The 17,712-nt window shown below is 43.5% G+C and overlaps 1 protein-coding gene across 1 annotated transcript; it reads right to left on the bottom strand.

Moving 5' to 3' along the window:
* Positions 1–14,039: 14,039 nt before the first annotated feature.
* Positions 14,040–17,438, bottom strand: exd1 (exonuclease 3'-5' domain containing 1). The gene is made up of 11 exons (XM_070842399.1): positions 17,309–17,438; positions 17,124–17,192; positions 17,013–17,046; positions 16,823–16,899; positions 16,677–16,747; positions 16,467–16,553; positions 16,254–16,358; positions 16,083–16,163; positions 15,820–15,963; positions 15,537–15,728; positions 14,040–14,621 (listed from the first exon to the last, which is right to left on the bottom strand). Exons 1-11 carry the CDS (start codon positions 17,436–17,438, stop codon positions 14,040–14,042), a joined length of 1,572 nt encoding a protein of 523 aa, XP_070698500.1.
* Positions 17,439–17,712: the final 274 nt, after the last annotated feature.

Genomic DNA, 17,712 nt, shown 5'->3' on the forward strand with positions numbered 1-17,712 from the left:
TCCTCAAAACACAAACATGGCAGCCTTGAAGACCGCTTTCCTGTTCCTCTTGGTGCCTATTCTTGGGCTCAGTGAAAACAAGTAAGCTCATCAATTGGCCTGACTGATAACCTTGATCCTGCTGTCCTCTATGTCACCTGTATTGCTCAACCCTAACCCAGCTGGCAAGATTTAAACCATGAACTGCCTGGGGGGTCAGAGGTTTTTAAATGTTTTCATGCAGCGGTGCTGTAGTTCATTATTCCAAGGATCCTATTGAGACAGTGCTTTTCCTCTCATGATGAAAACACAGCAGCATTTTTAATAGTTATTGAGTTGTACTGCTGCTGAAGGTTTCCTTTTCCCCCTGTTGATATAATTACGGTTAAATTGCTGCTTGGCATTCGTGGTAATGACTGCAGGTGGGCCAGGCACAGGTGCTGTCTGTAATTACAGTGCACATGAGATCCAGAAATGATTATCTGGGTTAAATACATATAATCAGCCTCTGCAGACGCGCATCTTAACTGTTTCATCAAATGTTTATTCTCACCGGGAAGTCAGGGCTGAGCATTGTGTGTGTGTGCATGGAGATGGAGACAGTGCAGTGGTGGGGATGGATTTGTCCTGGAGCTGGCCTGACATCACAGGTTGTGATGGTCATTGAAGCAAGGGCAAAAAATCAATAATTTCATATCTCAATCAGCTTAGTTATGCCTCAGTAAAACAATATGTTCTGCCAAAGACTAATTCTTTTGACAGAATATTCTTCTGCATGGAACAAAAGATTGAGGACATGTTTACAATGTTTGCACACACTGTTTAAGTGGTGAGCCGTCCTCCAAGCAGTCCTCTGCCTGGCCTTTCAGTGGCCCTGCTTTCCTTACTATCTTGTTATCTCAGCAAGTGTTTCCTGCGAGCACCTCGCTCTTCTCGGGGACATGTGGTAGAGCTTGCGCCGTGTTACGTCCAAGGGGTATTGTTCTCCCACAGTTTGACCATCGTAAATTAGCTGGAAACGATTTGTCAGACATGAGAAGGAGGGAGAGCCAGGAAAGGGAAAAAAACAACAACAAAGTCAGGGCCCTGATGTGGCCCCAGCACTGAACCGTACACTGAACAGATATGTTAATTGGCCCTCTAATTACTGCAATTCAGGCTATTAGAATATATATTATCCAGAACACTTAACTGGAAGAAATCATCTCATTTCATTCCTTACTCAGGATGCTTGACAATATTTCAATTCCATGGCATTTCTATATTAATCACTTTATATTATGTGATGTACAGTGAGAAGTTGTTGGACTAAATGACAAATTCACTTAAAAAATGGACAATTTTTGCCTTTTAATGTCAAGGAAACTACACAGTTTTTTTGGCCTACTACAAAGGAAATGGTGCATTCAAGAAATGTACATATTTGTGACAGCCATTTCCATGTTGATTGTGAAAAGTGTGTTTATTTGAAATTGTTGGAGGAACTAACCCTGTTTATTCCTCAGGCTGATTCCTATTGAGCATCAACATGACCCTCTTTAATGAGGGAATTCCTGAACATCAGAGGATGTCTCACGCACATCCTGGCTCTTAATCAGCCCTCATGCTCTCACCTATATCACCAAGGTTCTGCAGAAGTGACCTATTCTAGGGAGAGGTGACACATCCTTCTACTCCCTAGGCCTCCCGGAAGGCCCATGTGGCCCGTCCATACAGGGAATCGCAGGCCAGCCCGAGTGTCGACTCCTTACAAAATGCCCCCCTAACCTCAAACCACTTCCATTTGGCTGCAGCACAGAAGTTTTGAACTGCGAAACTATGCTTTTCTGGCCTTCCCGTGATTTTCTGTCAAGATCTACCCTGTACCATCCCCTCTGGGACTCCTACTGTCACAACCAATGTTCCCATGGATAAGAATGACCCCCAGGGATGCAGAGATTGACAGTCGGCAGAGTGGGACCAGGAATTAAAGGTCTCTGAAGAGTCAAGAGTCTTGTCAGAGGAGCGAAAATAAAAACATGCTGCAAAGTATGCCCACATCAGCATGCCTTTAGCTGTGACATGGGAACCCCCCCACCCCAAACTACGCCTGTAGTAATTCCCCCCTGGACAGCGGGGGCAGGTCACACAAGAGGCCCTGTTTGCAGCTGGGTTTACTCCCTGCTACCTCATGCCAGGCTGAACTATGCTGGGAACCGACTAAGTAAAGCACACAACTTTGAGATTAGCCCTTGATACACGCAGAACCTCAGCTTTTGATATAAAGCCAAATAAGTAACTGTTTTACAAAATTGCTTTGATAAGGAAATGTTGCAAGGCGAGGGACAAGGGACCCTGGCAGTCATCAGGAGCGTGAAAAATGACTGTGATTCAGTACAAAAACAAATTCCCCCACTGTAAAATAACAATATTTCTGCAAGTGTAGGGGAAATCAGAAGGAAGTTCCTCCCTTATAGGAGAGTGGATTGTTCTCCGGCTTTGATTGTTTATGCAAAGCTAAGCATGTTTGCTTTAAATTATGTCACAATGTATCACAGGAGTGCTTCCAGTTTAGTACAGGAACAAATACTGCATGCCTCATTTGGAATGACTGTGCATTTGTTTAGCTCTACATCTCTTGATTTCCTCATCAGCAAAAATGAATCCATAGGGACATAAAAAAACACTACAAATTGAAGCTCATCACCAGAACCATTGACAAACTGTATTTTGTATTCAGTATTTTTGGCTCTTTCCTAATCTACTTTAGATCTACTTTCCACTGATGTTTTTCTTGGCAGTATTTTATTTGTAATCTCTCTTAACCTTAAAAAAAATCTTGGAGAGGGCTGTCCTGTTTGGCAGACTGTATAAAATCATTTAAACTTTATACATAATCTCTGGGTCTGAAAAGTGAAGCCAATGTGGAAGTATCTTAAACCTGGCCAGCAGGGGGCGACCCCACTGGCTCCAAAGAGAAATGCAATAGGACTATGAGAAAAGGACCATACTTCTTATTTGATTTATCACCTCAGTAAACAGTTTCTTAACGAGTTTCTGGTCTCACCTCGGCTACATTGTGAGTTAACATTCAGAGGCAGTATTCATGGCATGAACATCACTTCTGGTGCCAAAACCAAGATGGCGACGTAAAGCCAAACTCGGCAGTCCACATACCAATGGGTTACATCATGACGGCTACGTCCACTTCTTTTTTATCTCTCTTCCATGGTCCCTGTCACTCTCTTCTATCAAGTAAAAGGAAAAAATGCCATAAAAAAGTCCTAGAAGTTAGCTAAATCTCTGCATTCCTCTCCATAGTGTAGGGAGGTAGTCTAGACACACCCAACTTTTAGTATTAGAGTCCCGAGTTGGTCTTGACGGCAGAAGTCCCCCTCTGCTACCTCCTGCCAGGCCTGTTTTGTCCCATCATCAATCTCCATCAAGCTTAAAAAACTGGCAAACATAATGCAAGGATGTTAACGAATGATATCAAAAGATCAGAGATTTTGTTCGTTTGAGTTATTGATCATTCACCTTTGACACTTTTTTGGCATTTTATTTATTGATTGTTCACAGGTTAAAGGAATAGTTTGACATCAACACATGAACATTATAGCCAACAGCCTATTAGCTTAACTTAGCTTAACACAATGACTGGAAACAAGGAAACAGCTAGCCTGGCTCTATCTAAAGATGACAAAATTCAACTAACAGCACCTCTGAAGCTCACTAACAATAACTAACATGGCATATCTTATCTGTAAAGACAGCAGAGCCAGCACTCTAGGCTTTCCCCCCCCCCCCCCGTTTCCAGTCTTTGCATTGCGATACACCGACTGTGTCCTGGCTGCAGCCTCATGTTTACCATGGAAGTGGTAGCAACCTTATCATTTAACTCTTTGCAAGAAAGTAAAAAAAGCATTTTTACCAACATTGCAGACCAAACAGCTTTTTTTCTTTTCTCAGGCTTTGAGTTGAACGGTCTAACTTGAATGGCCGTCAAAGTAGCATTAGTGGCATTTCATTTCAAAAGCAGACAGTAGTCATGGGAGCAACAGATAAGCATCTGGGCCACATTCAGACTGGTTCCTGTTTGTCCTATGGGAGAGAGTGACTCCTTATTCCATGCCGCTGCTGGTAAACCTATCAGGGCACAAAGGAGAATGGGACCCCCTGTAGACAACATGGCTCCTCCTCAGACAATAAGGCTCTCCTCTGGACAAGGGACAATGTGGGAATCCTGCAGGACCACCCTTGCCTGCTGAGTATGCGGAATTGTGCTTTATACCTACAACATTACATAGAAGTTTTTAATTCATTAATACATTTAGACATACATTTCTCTTTATTGTTTAGCTTGAAAGCACCAAAAGAGTAAAAAATCGGAGAAAACAAAACAGCTCTTTGGAAACCGCTAATTTAATGATGTCATGCTGCCATTAAAACCTGCTCAAATTAAACTTATTGAAACTCTGGACCTCTGCCGTTGTTTTGTCTGTTGCACAATTACATTTGGAAATTGTGTCATTTCCCTTCCTAATCTACACCCACTTCCCCCCATATGGGTGTCATCCTCCGGTGTAACTCATAGAATTGGAGGGGTTTGCCACTGTCAGACATCACAATGCTCATTGTTCCAATGGCTGCCTCCGGTTGACAACCTGAGAATAATGCATGAAAGGCTGATAATATATACTTATTCATCTAAAATACAGCAAATGTGAGGCTGTGTGTGTTCTTGTACTTGCTACGTTGTGAGGACCAGAACATGCATGCAAGAAGCAAAGTGAGGACATTTTTGTCTGGCTGCACAACTTCAAAGGGTCGTGTCCTCACAAAGATGAAAGCACAAGATGTGTGTGTGTGTGTGTGTGTGTGTGTGTGTGTTGGGGCAGGGAGTAGATATTTTTTTTATGTTAAGTCATGTCACTGAGACACATTACTACTGTGCACTGGTCCACAGCCTCTTCACAGTTGACGAAGTTACCTGCAACCGAGCCTCCACCTCCTCTCACCCCTCCCTCTTAAAATTAAAGAAGAACCTGGAAACCATTTTGCTTTTCTTTTCCTCTGGAGCCCTCATAATGACGGGAAAGTGCTCTGGCCCTGCTGCCACGGAGAGCAAAGGCACAGGCTTGATGGGAAACTGTAAGCCTCTGCAAAAATGTCTCCTTTTAGGGCACTGTGAGCTCTGTTACACCCACACTCTGCAACCATAAATTTCAAAAGATGAAATAGCATGTGGCTCTTATCTTTATTTACACAATATAAATTTTCTTTCCACATAAGGGAGAGTGAAAAAAGTGCCCTCTAGAGTCCAGAAAGCCTTAATTTCTCATGGAGGAAGTCAACTTGAACTAGTTCGAAAATTTCATTTTAAAAAAGCAGTTTCACCATCTTGCTAAATCCCATGCCAGTTTTATTTATGATAGGTATTTGTTTAAAGTTAGCATAAAATTAAGAATATCATGCTGTATGTATTATTTTGCTTTGTTGCCATACCAAGTGTCTCCCTGTAGATGGATGGCCCCTTTAGTTTAGAAATGAGCTGTTTATGCACCCACTCTGCAAGGGCAATCACCACCATGCAGTTGGATTGTGCCTGGGCATTGGTACAGCAATCACTGCAAGCTTGTTGTTGATGAGGAGAGTGTATAGTGCTTATCCAAGAATATAATCCTCTCTGTAATCAACTCATAGTCAATCATGTCCTGTAAGCAAAATCCAGTTCATTATCAGAGATCGTCAATGTGCGATTACAGTGGAATGAAGCAATGCATCACAGATTATGTCATTTCTGGACAACACGGTCAAATGATCGATGACTAGCGTTGATTCGCTCTTCGGCACAGTAACATGGAGGTAAACCATGGTTGTTAATTGAGTAGACTAACAATTTAAGACACTCCACAGATAGGGATCCAGTTGTGGGCAAGTGAAGGACAATGGGCAGAAAGGGAAAGGGACACCCACACACCTTCTCCTCCATAAATTACCAAGACAACCTCCAGACAAACATGGCTGCCAAGAGCCTCCTCACCTGTAAGAATCAAATCTTTCATGACCTGCGGCTTTTACAGCTTGTGTTGCTGGTATTGTGTCGGCCTAACAGGTTCTCAGGGTCAGCCAGGGGCCAGGCAGCAGATAAGGGCTGTAGCACACCTGCCCGAGTCAATAAGCTTTATATCCCGTCACCTTATGGTTTTACTATCCTGTGATGGCTTAACATACAGTTGACTGCTCACTGCTGTGATAAGGCACTCCTTTCTGTTTCAGTTTGCTTAGCAGGCTCATCTTCGCTCACATGTATGTTGTTCAAATATCTTACACTTGGTGTCCCGATTCAAAGACACATTTTCAATATCAACTGAATGCAACATTTTGGCAACTACTGGACAATAACACCAACTGTGGTGTATATAAAATACGGGCTCATCTGGCTCCTATACTTTCAGATGGCTGCAATAATTAGCTGCCCCACTTTATCCTCATTATACCAGCAACACCAAAACACTTTGCTCTCATTAGGGCCGAGCCATTGTCCGTCAGCAGTTAGCAACCATTTTGCCTTCCCCATTACAAAACAAAGAGAGGGGAGGTAAAACAGTTTACCCACAAATCTCCCTCTGTGTGCCCACTGGTTCACTCCACTTATTCAGGCGAGGAAGTAAAGACCATCTGCTCACTTTATAGAACTCCAGTCTCAAAACACTCACTAACACACATTCACAGATTCAATTGCTGTCAGCCAGCAGATTATTTGACCAACACCCACCAAAACTCCCTCCGAAACACATCTCAAAGAAGGCCAAGGTTGATCAAGCCACGGCGATGGAAGGCGGCCATTGCTTTGAATGCGAATGTGGGAGTCTTTGCTCCTTGTCTCCCACTGGCGTGACATGAATGGCATCAGCCAAACGAGAAGTTGGACGGAGCACGAGCTGAGGCATTACAGCAACAGAAGTAGCCACTAGTAAGAAAGATGGACAGCTGCTCTTCGGTCCTCCCACAGCCAGACATGAAAGGGCCAAAATATAAACACAGTTAATGAGCCAGTGTGTTACAGCAGCTAAAATCTATCTTCGAATTGTACATTAGACGGCTCATTGTTCTGTTGCTGTGTGGATCTCATCGACCCTTTTCCACGTTTTTATGGGACTGACCACATTGTTCCCCTACATCCTCTCCCCTCTCAGGCAGAGGTTAGAATCAGAAATTGTGGGAATTTGCCAATCACGCCGCAGTAGACGTCGTGCTTTTACACCTATGACTTCTTTGGGCAGTTTAACACTTTGGGCTGCTCGACGGCGCTCCATGTGGGGCCAGGCAAACACATTAATCTGCACTTTGTATGAATATTCAGACACAGCTGTCTGTGACACGGAGATAGCAGCTGGTGTGCTTGGGCCCCACAGATATCCCAGTGCCATGCCTGGACAGAAGCTGCTGCATCTGGGCCAAGACTGGCCCAGCCGGCCCTGGCAGGCCCAGGATCTCCCCAAATCCCACCGGTGACACCCTCTACACAAGGGTTGTTAAAGACTCAATAAGCACCTTTAGCAGCCTGCAGCAGATACACGATGACACTTTGAGTATGTCAGTACAATGGTGATAAAATAGCTGGATATTGGCACTAAAATGACGGTCTGAAATGGCTATTAATTCAATTATCTCTGTTTTTACAAGCATGCCACCTTAGATTCAAGACAGCTATCAATACACAGTAAAATAAAGTGGATGAGAATTCCTATGAAAGCCCAGTATTCATGTTAAATGATGTTTAATATGAATTTTCAGTGACTGAAATGGCATCAAAAGATTTCCTTCATCATCATATCAAGATTAGAGTTCCATAAAACCATTTTCTTTAAGTCACTGCAGTAACAAGTAGGTGGCATAAAACAGATGGCATTGCCATGTGTATCACATTTAATTTACCATTTAGGGCTTTTGTTGAGCACTTTTCACAAAGAGTTTGAACTAAATTGAATTTCTCTTCAGTGAATCATACAGACGGTCTTTACTACAGCCAGTCACGGGACAAAGCAGAGCTCACTGAATGTAACACCTGACTGTTTTGGAACCAAAGGCTGCTTCAAAGAAAAAACCGTAATGGTCACATTTTTCATTATGGCTAAATGTCATAACCAGCTTAGCATGACATTTACATTTTCCCTGATGACATGAATGCATTTTCTCCTTTTTAATTACCCAACTTAATCTCACACTAATCCATTGATATTGCCATAACAAGTAACACAAGTATGACGAGCTGGTTGGAGGACAAAGCCTGCTGTGGTGAAAGAGTTTGTGTTCGGTGGGCCTGGCGTTACCGCCTGCCCAACAGTCTGCTGGTTGGCCCTGACAACACAGCGCCACAGTGCCAGCCTGTCAGCATGCCAGGCTCAGGGAACAGCTGCCAGGCCAAACCAGCGGGCACTAATTCAGGCAGCCACAGGGAGCCTCCCTCCACCCCTTCTTCTTCAAGGCCCTCCCCGTGGCTACAACTACCCCCTCATCTGTGCGAGCACACACACACACACACACACCTTACACAATGCAGGCTTTAATTATGACAAACTTGCCAAAAGCTAATCTCCCATCTTTTTAATCAAAGACATTTGTAACTGAGGGGGATGCCAATATTCTAATAACTAATTACCAGAATTTCTGGTGAATAAACACCTTTTCCTTTGACCAACAGTGGCCTTTCTCAATCGAGCAAAGCCTGAAAATCTCTCAAAGCTGGCGATGCAAGAAGATCAGGGTGACAGTTTTTGCTTGATGCTGTTGCAGAAGATTAATCACAGCTACCGGGACAATATTTTAGATATGTCCAAAGTTATCATATTTACAACAATTTCAACACCCTCACTTTACCAAAATAAGAACAAACATTATTTCTCAACATTAGGAGCTTGATGGGGGGCCTTGCATCATTAATTTGCATGCTTGTCACTGACACATGTCCGTGTTCATTGCACAAATCGCTAACATCCCGCTCGTTTTGTCATTTGAGAGAGCAGTCACTGAGCCCGGGGGAATGTGACCGGGCCATTTACTCTGTGGTTGGTTAAGTGACAGCCAAAATGCTCAGAAGCGTTCAGCTGCTCTTCTGATGTGATGAAGACTAAATCCTGCTGTGTCCAGGTCTCTACCCTGGAGCTAAGCTTATGATTGAAAGGACAAACTTTTTCTCTACACAGAGTGGGTGGATTAGAGTACTCATGTGGCTGAAAAACTACTTGCAACGTGAATGCCTTCAAATTCAGCTTTGGATTGTTGTCGCATGCCGTCCAAATTTCTCTCTCCCTCCTTCCAAGTCTTTTTTATTCTTTTTGTTCACATTACACAAAAAAACAGGAAGGAATGCTCATATAAGGGATACAGCGAGCCAGTCATTATTGCAAAATGAATCCAACATTTGATGTTGCATCAATAGTAACAGTCTGTTATAGATGGCAACAGTCTGCTATACAGAAATAACAGACAGTAGAATGCTGTGACTGACCAGAATTGAGTCTTCAACAAAGCTGTGTAAAAACATAGTATAAAGTTTACGGCAAATAGCTTCTCTTACTTTTTCCAATAATAATGATTGTGCCCATCCAGACCAGGTTTGAAGGGCATCTCTGACCATGTCTCACTCTCTGTAATTACAGATGTAAAAAATACTATAATGCACCTCTTTTTACCACTTTTTTGAACCCATCTCAGACACACAGCACTAAGAGTCTATGGCCATGCTAGAAGTTCTGGGGGGCTGAACTTAGGCTGAGCTTAATGCTAATATGCTGAGGTTTTGCAGGTCACATTTACCCAGTTCACTATCTTAGTTTAGCATGCTGACATTTTCAAATTAAAATTGCACTAAACACAGTCCCGGGTCAGGCTTGGTGCCCTTAGTCCCGACAAATATCTGTAGAAAAGTAAAATGTCCCAAATTTCAACATTCAGTGGCAAATTGTCCCAGTTTCCACCACAGTTAGAATAATAATTGCATTATACTGGTTTTCAGCTCTTACAGAGATACTGTCCCACTCGTTGTCACCCAACCCAGTAGAAAACACAATGTACCGCACGTCTGAATTCAACACCAATTGGTCTGTAAGTGTGTCAAGTCAGTATGCTAACAGTTATCTGTGATGTCAAAGAGAAAGTAAATTTCTTCTATAGAGCTAAAGGGGCTGCATTCATTGAGTCAATGGTGCTGAAAGGTGCACCACGTAGGTGTGCTAACTGCTGAAATAACTGTCTCCCATCCTGATTTAAACACCTATACTGAGTGCATAAGGGCATACATGTGTGTGTACCTGGATGTGTAGTTTACTTAAGTGTCCCAGTATGGGGGTTTGAAAATATGGTACCTCAAAGCTGAGGCTGAAGAGAATTTCATGTAGTTTTGTATGCATCTCATCAAAAACCAAAATATTGGGCAATGCTGCCAGGGGAACACCAAAGTCATCAGGATCAGGATTCATCCTCAGGGGACCTTGAATGACAATCTATCAATGGTTGTTGAAATATTTCAGTCTGGAACAAAGCTGTGGGACAACCAACAAACATTTCTGTCCACGGAGCCAAACTGGTAGTGTTCATTAGTGTGCTTATGCATGCACAGTCGGACCAGCTGAGGACTGACATTCCTGAGGCCCGCTCCCTGCATCAAACACATTCTCATCTGCACCCTCATCTGTCACTCATCCGCTATTCAAGTTCGTCTGTCCCAGCTGAAGGTCACAATATGGCTGGTTCCTTTGGAGAGGCCCTTAAGGTCCCGATGCTCCATGCTGTCAAAGTAAACATGAAGCAGCAGTTCATAAAGATGCATATTGTGTGCCTGCATCTGCGTGTGGGGAGAACGAGCGTGTGCATATTGAGGGCTCTTCCTGAGTTGGGTTTCCTGACCGCAGGGATACATACATACCGTTAGTGAGGCGGGCTGAAATATTAATGCTGTGTTTTGTTCTCATTTTTGCTGTACTTGAGAGGCCATCTGGATAGGTCAGTCGTTCTCATGTTAAATATTAATTCTCCCGGTGAATATAACCAGGGGAGAGCAAAAGAGGGTCATTTTGTAACGTGAGAGAAAGACAGAGGGAGAGGGGGGTGGGGGGGTTGTGGGGGGGTTGAGCAGGATTAAACAATAGGTTTTTCCTAACAGATGGAAGATTGGCTGCAGGGATATAGTTCAGTGTCATAGTGGAACTTGATATCTGATTATATTCCTCCCAGCCTGTGAATACAAAGGGATTACATGTGGTTACATGAATAATGAAATTGAGATTATTTTGTTGACATGTGTCTAATTTGTTGTGCCTACACTTGCGAACTGCTGAATGCTGCCTATCAATCTGTCTCATTGTACCGCTTCACCCAGGTGAGACCAGCAGATCAAGTTTTTTCAACAAGCCAATCAAATGCGTCGCCTTGGGCCAAGTCTGCCACCTAAGGCTAAAGCAACTCCCAGATGACATGAGGTTTGTAATTAGTTGAGAACTGTTCATGTGGCAGGACGCAATCATGAGTACTAATTTAAAAAAGCTCACAAACAAGCTGATTATTGACAGTCGAGTGGTCCAAACCGTGCGGTCAGCTTTTCCCTGCCTTCAGCATTAACAGAGAAATGCACTGTAACCTGAATGTGCACTTAGTCAGCAAACGCAACAATGAATTTTAATGATGTGCTTGGCCAGCCAAAACATGACGATTATTACAAGGTGCCATTTAAAGGGAGTGGTTTTGCTGAATTGTCCCTCCATTCTTAATAATTAACAAAAGCCTATTAATTATGAACAAATCTGTAGCCTAAGAGGAGGGATGGTTGCCTAGGAGCAATGGCCTGTTCTGAATACCTTGTTGCTTTGGTGTTTTTGGTAACTGGAGCTCCTGTTGTATGACAGCATTATGGCGGAAGGTAAATAAGGCGCTGGGGTAGGAGAGGGGACACAATACCATTGTTTTGGGTGCTGTCAGAAGGGCGCCACAAGTCAAGGTGATCAATAATGCAGTCTGGCACGTGTGCGGGTGTTTGTTGCCTGTTGATGCTGTCTGGTTGAGCCATGGTACAGAAAAAAATACATGTGATTGAGCAAAATATGTGCAATTTTAAGTGTACTTCAAACGGATCTTTAGGAAAATGTGTGTAATATCTGAAAGTGCTAATCATTGTTTACGAGTGACCTATTTTAATTACACTTTGAGCAAACAGCAGGTCTCCAGAGCCCCACTGCTCAGTCAAAACAATAATTGGTCTTACACTGTTGAACCTCCATTTTCGGACGCTAAATCAACACAGCTGGACATCCTAAAGTTTGTGTTTATGTCTGTGCGCTACCTTTCCGACTTGATCCTAAAAATAGCACGGCAGCATCCTGCTGTGATGCTGAAGGTGCAGTCATCTTTCCCCTGTGAAGGACACAACACTGTCTGAAGTTTGGGAGCAGGGGGAGGCAGGGAGGGAGGAAGCGGTGACTACCGTGTGACAAGCGCCCTGTTCCTTCCTCCCAGGCCTGAGAAACAGGAAGTGCTGCACATAAGGCATTATTGTGACGGAGAGGAAATGCAAGGTCCTCTAAAATAAGAGCCCCCAATCTGGTTGTCAATGACAGGAGCCTGTCCTCCACAGCCCCACAGAGACCTGTATCCCCCCCCTCACCCACACAAACACCTTCACTGTCGGGTGACGCAGGAATCTAAAACAAGCTCCCATTCTGTGTGTAACAAACCCTAAAAATAAGCACAAACAAAGCGAGTCAGTGCAGTTAAGTCTACATATAAAGTTGTGGCACAGGAAATTAAGTTTTGCAAGATTTGAGTGCAGCAGCTCAAAGATAACATCAAGTGAATCCGCTTTGCGATGATGTGTTAAACCTTTTGTTCCCTGCTGAACCCACCCACATGCAGACTGAGCAACAACCGCATTTCAGAGGGTTAAAGGAGGCATATGGGCAGGATCCACCCTGCTTGTGTTTAGCAGAAGCTGAGGAGGAGCTGGTTGCTAAGAGAGATGGGAGGCTTTGTGCCGGGCTGCCTCCCAGTTAATTAAAATCCTACTTTATCTGTTTCATGCTTTCAATTAGAAAGCTCTGGAAAGGGCCCAAGCCTCTGTATGTAGATAACCATAGCAATAAGATGTGATTAATACGGAGGACCCATTTGTGCTGCAGCAATGCCCTGCTGTTATGTCCACGCCTTGTTTTGATCCCAGACGCACACCTCTGCTGATCTAGGCAAAAATGGCTGTACAGCGCCTCTCTGCAAAACCTGCATGGAACCTCAAGCAGCAAATTAGATGGATAAGATCTGCTATTGTGGAACATAGCAGGTGTTGGCCGAACTATGATCATCTGAACTGCAGCAATGACCGAAGCTGCAGCCTGTGCCAAGTCGAATGTTTTTGGGGTTTTTTTTTTGGTCATCCATAATGAAAAGAAGTGTCAGTTAGTAATGTTTTTGCTCAATTAACAGCAGATCCATCAATGCCATCTCTGCTTTTCACAATCAATTAAATACAACACAGAAGCCAAGCTGTACCCACAATCAATCACTCTAAGCTGAGCACATTATTCTTTAATGGGCTTGTGGCGCTGGTTCTGGTTGTACTTTGTCTTCCAGCAGCCAAGGCTAATTTTTTTTCTTGGCACTGAAACATACAATCAGGGCACATTCTGCACGATAAAAAGATAATCAAATAATTACATTTCTGAATATCATTCAGATTATCTAGATGTTACTGTTGAGAGTGCAATCAATTACCACTCAATCAAAACAAGATTTAGAATGATTTAGAGGCAAAACACTTAAAGTACAAAACAAATAAGGGAACAGGCAGGCATGCTTTTTGTCAATACAAAAATATTTAAGTAAATTTGAATGCAACATCCAATGCAATATAATGCCTGGCACCTGGCATCAAAGAAACCTTTGCCCAAAACAGAATATTTACTGCCATCTACTGGTCACACTAGGAAATCACAAACAATTGAACAGCAAACGTGTAAGACATGTACGGCTTTGTAATACCTCCTTCAGTGTTTGAAATGACTGCTTGGCGGACAAAGACAGGAAAACTCCTCTCAAGTGTCCTTTGGCAGGTCATTGGCTGTGGTGCCAATGACATTGGCGAGTGTATGGCTCCTACCTGGAGTTCCCATGTCCCCAGTGCTCTCTCTGGGGATCTGAGCTAGTGACATCTGGAGAAGGAAGCCCCTTCCTAGAGCGGGTAAGGCCGGGGCGGATGACTGCTCTTTTACAAAGGGCCTTCCTCTACCCACCCTGTCCATCAGTGCCTCTGTGTGCCCTCTGCCTACACCTAGAGACGGGGGACCGTCAGCAGACATTTGTTTCCAGACTGGTGCAGTCGCTGGGACTGGAGCCGGAGGTGCTGGGCCGGTGGCTCTTGGAGGGCTCACGGATGGCTTGTGTGGGAGAATGTCCACTGGTATTGATGAAGGTGCCTCCACAGTTGAAGGTTCTAAGGAGGTCTGGCTATGCTCCTGTGCTGCAGGTGAGGCCTGGGGTGGAGACTGGGTTCGGGGGTTGAAGCGAGCCAGCAGACCTTGCTCTGTGACAGGGTAGTGGTCAGCAGCCCACTCCTGCCGCTCACGATGATTGTACTCCAGCTGCCTCAGCTCTCTGGGCAACTCCAACACACTGTCCTGAAGGTGCAAACAGGTAGACTGTATTTTTACCTCCTTTAATGTATGCTTCTAAACTATTGTTTATTATAACAATGGTCCTTATTTTTACAGAGACTGAATATTTCGTCCCTCATTACTTATGCTGGCATCATATTAGGAAGAAATCTTGACAACCAGTACGGACAGAAGGAAGAATTAGTTACAAAAACTGTTTCAATACAATAGATGTTAGCTTGTGCAAACTGTATTAAGATAAATATGTAAATGAGCAAGCTTTTATATTAAAGTACTACACAAATTGAAGCAATTAAAATCCATCTGAATAATCTGAGTGAGCGAGTGGGGAAAAAAGACACCTACAAACCTGTACAAAAATACAGTTGGTCTGGTGTAAATTGTGAACACACTGTTAGGGCTGAAACCTCTGCCAAATATTAAGTGCTGCCAAATGTTTTATTTTACCTTGGCGTATGATGTCCTACCACCTTTTAATGCTTTGAGAGTGAGCCTGTGTGTGAAATATTCAATGAAAAATAAACCGCTGTATACACCTGAATGAACACCAATATTACACAAGCCGACTATCCAGAGAGAAAGAAAAAAAAAAGATGCTTAGATCAGTAGACCAGTGAAACAGAACATGAATGAGAAGCCTGTTAGTTAAATATACGTCATAAATATATATATATATATATCTTGTTCATATATTTGCTTTTACTTGATTGGTCATATTGGTGGCATTATGACATGTCAAAATGGAAAAACTATAGACTTAATAGGCGGTGCCTCCATGTATCCACTAAAGATGGACTGTGCCAGATTTGGCAGTCTAAGGATGGTGACCATATGCCCTGGAGGTGTGTGCATTTGTGTTACTATTAAATTAGTGACAGGAATTTTAAAGAAACAACTGCACGTTTGTGAGTTACCCACCATGGTGACATGCTCTAATTTGTCAGGTTCGTAGTGGCTGCTGTTGATGTAGGAATCCACCAGGGCCATGTAATCTGTCATGAGAGTATCCAGCAGCACCAGTCTGAGAGGCTGAAGGTGGATCACTGACAGAGCCATCACCTTGAGCAGGGCCACAGGACAGGGCCGCTTGTACCACATCTCCCTTTCTTCCTGAAGAAAAAAAAAAAGACACACAGATTACAGCACACACAGATATAACTGTAAGGTGAGAAGACATCTCGGGTAAGACTGTGTGCTGTACCCTGGTGAGCTCTGACTTCATCTTCAAAGATAAGAGCTGGGAGGAGGGCACCTTCAGATGGAGACTCACCACCTCCTCCAGAGTACTGACTCTGTCGGGAAGAAAGCCTCCCGTCTCTGAATAGAAGCACATGACATCTGCCACCTTGACACAAGCAGAAAGAAACGCAGGAGGAAAAAAGTCAATTACACGTACAGTAGAGAAACATAAAAAGCCACGAGTGAAGCACAAAGTACAGAGGGTTCTAAAGTCGGCCACTGTACCTGCGTGTCAAAGACGTTGGTTAGCTTTACCCCGAAATGAGCCATCACACAGCCAGCAATGGCCCTGCAGTCATGAATGACCTGTGCCGAATAAACAACCGACGCAGATGTTACGGTAAAAATCACCACTGTGACTGAACAGTACTCCTCTAGTCTATTTACACTACTCACCTTCAGTATCTGCTTATTCTCCAGGATCATGGAAAGACCGTTCTTAAAGGCCCGGGCTCCAAGCAACAGGATATCAAATAGGTACACCTTGTTTTTAGTGGAAATCTACATGAAAGAATACCAGTTTAAGGTGTTATTCTTGTGATGAATGAAGGAGACAGGAGATGGGAGTGAAGGCCCAAAAAAAAGAAACAGGGACTGAGAACTTCTCACCTGCAGCCAACACAGCCTGCTGTGCTTGAATACCTCCACTCCATCAGCTGCCACACCAATCACACGCTGCTTCTTGATGTGCATCACCTGAAGGACAAGACCTCAAGATGTTATACAGTTTTTAAGATAACGGGTCGGAGTAAAGACACGTCTCCCCGTTCTATAGTCCACACACTAAAAAACACAGAAAGGACCTGAAAATCAACTCACAGCTGGCCCAAACTTCTCATGGAACTCATCAATGACTACAAAGTTGATGTACTCCTCTTCATCCTCATCATCTGGGAAAAGACATGAGTTTTGAATATGAATACAGCTTCAGAGAAAAGAATATCCCACACTGTTATAGTACTCACCCAGTGCGATCATTTTCCTGTATGGCTGGAACTTTTCTACATTCAAGTGCTCCTCAAGTCTGAGATCTTCACGGTTTCTGTGCAACAACACAGCTGGTTACAGCTCAGAGATCACAGGCAGCACAGTGTGTGTGTGTGTGTGTGTGTGTGTGTGTGTGTGTGTGTGTGTTTGTTGGTGAACTTCACTCACCCACTGTCACCGTTTGCTTCATTGGTGAATTCCACTGTTAATCATACAAAAACATCATGTCACATATCAATCATGTTAATCAATATAACAAACACTTGGACTTGAACTCACCATTCAGAATCTCGTGGCCGAAGAACATTTTTGAACCCGGGATTTTACAGCCATCACTGCCGCTGACAACTGACACAACACACTACAGTTAACATACAAATGTCTTTTTTTACAGGCAGCAAAATACTTTTTAAGTTAAGTTATGTCCTCAACACTGTAAAATACACGGTGAACATTTTTCGAACCGTCCGCCAAAATCAACGTTTTGTTGGGGTTGATGCGTTGGACGACGCCGAGGTAAGAGGAGGTCTTGAGGGTCAGTTTGATGCGTTTTCCCTTGAGGATGTTCAGCAGCTGGATGTCGTCCACGACCATTTTGAAGTTACTTTAAAACAATGACGCTGTTATCTTGCAAATATCACGCTGTCAATGCTGTTATTTTCCGCTAATCGCTTCAAAGCACAGACTAGCTTTTCCTACAACTAGCCAGTTAGCCTAGCTAGCTAGCTAGCGGAGGCTAGCTACGTTGCGTTCAAAAGCCCCTCGTTAAGTTCGCTTTGACTTCCTCGTTCTTGGCTAACGCTGTTAAAATTACCCAAGTGATCCCGCAAATGGTACTGCAAATAAGTTTAAAAGCTTCCTTAACTAG

The sequence above is a fragment of the Pempheris klunzingeri genome, chromosome 13 (genome assembly GCF_042242105.1).
Source record: "Pempheris klunzingeri isolate RE-2024b chromosome 13, fPemKlu1.hap1, whole genome shotgun sequence".
NCBI lineage: Eukaryota > Metazoa > Chordata > Actinopteri > Acropomatiformes > Pempheridae > Pempheris > Pempheris klunzingeri.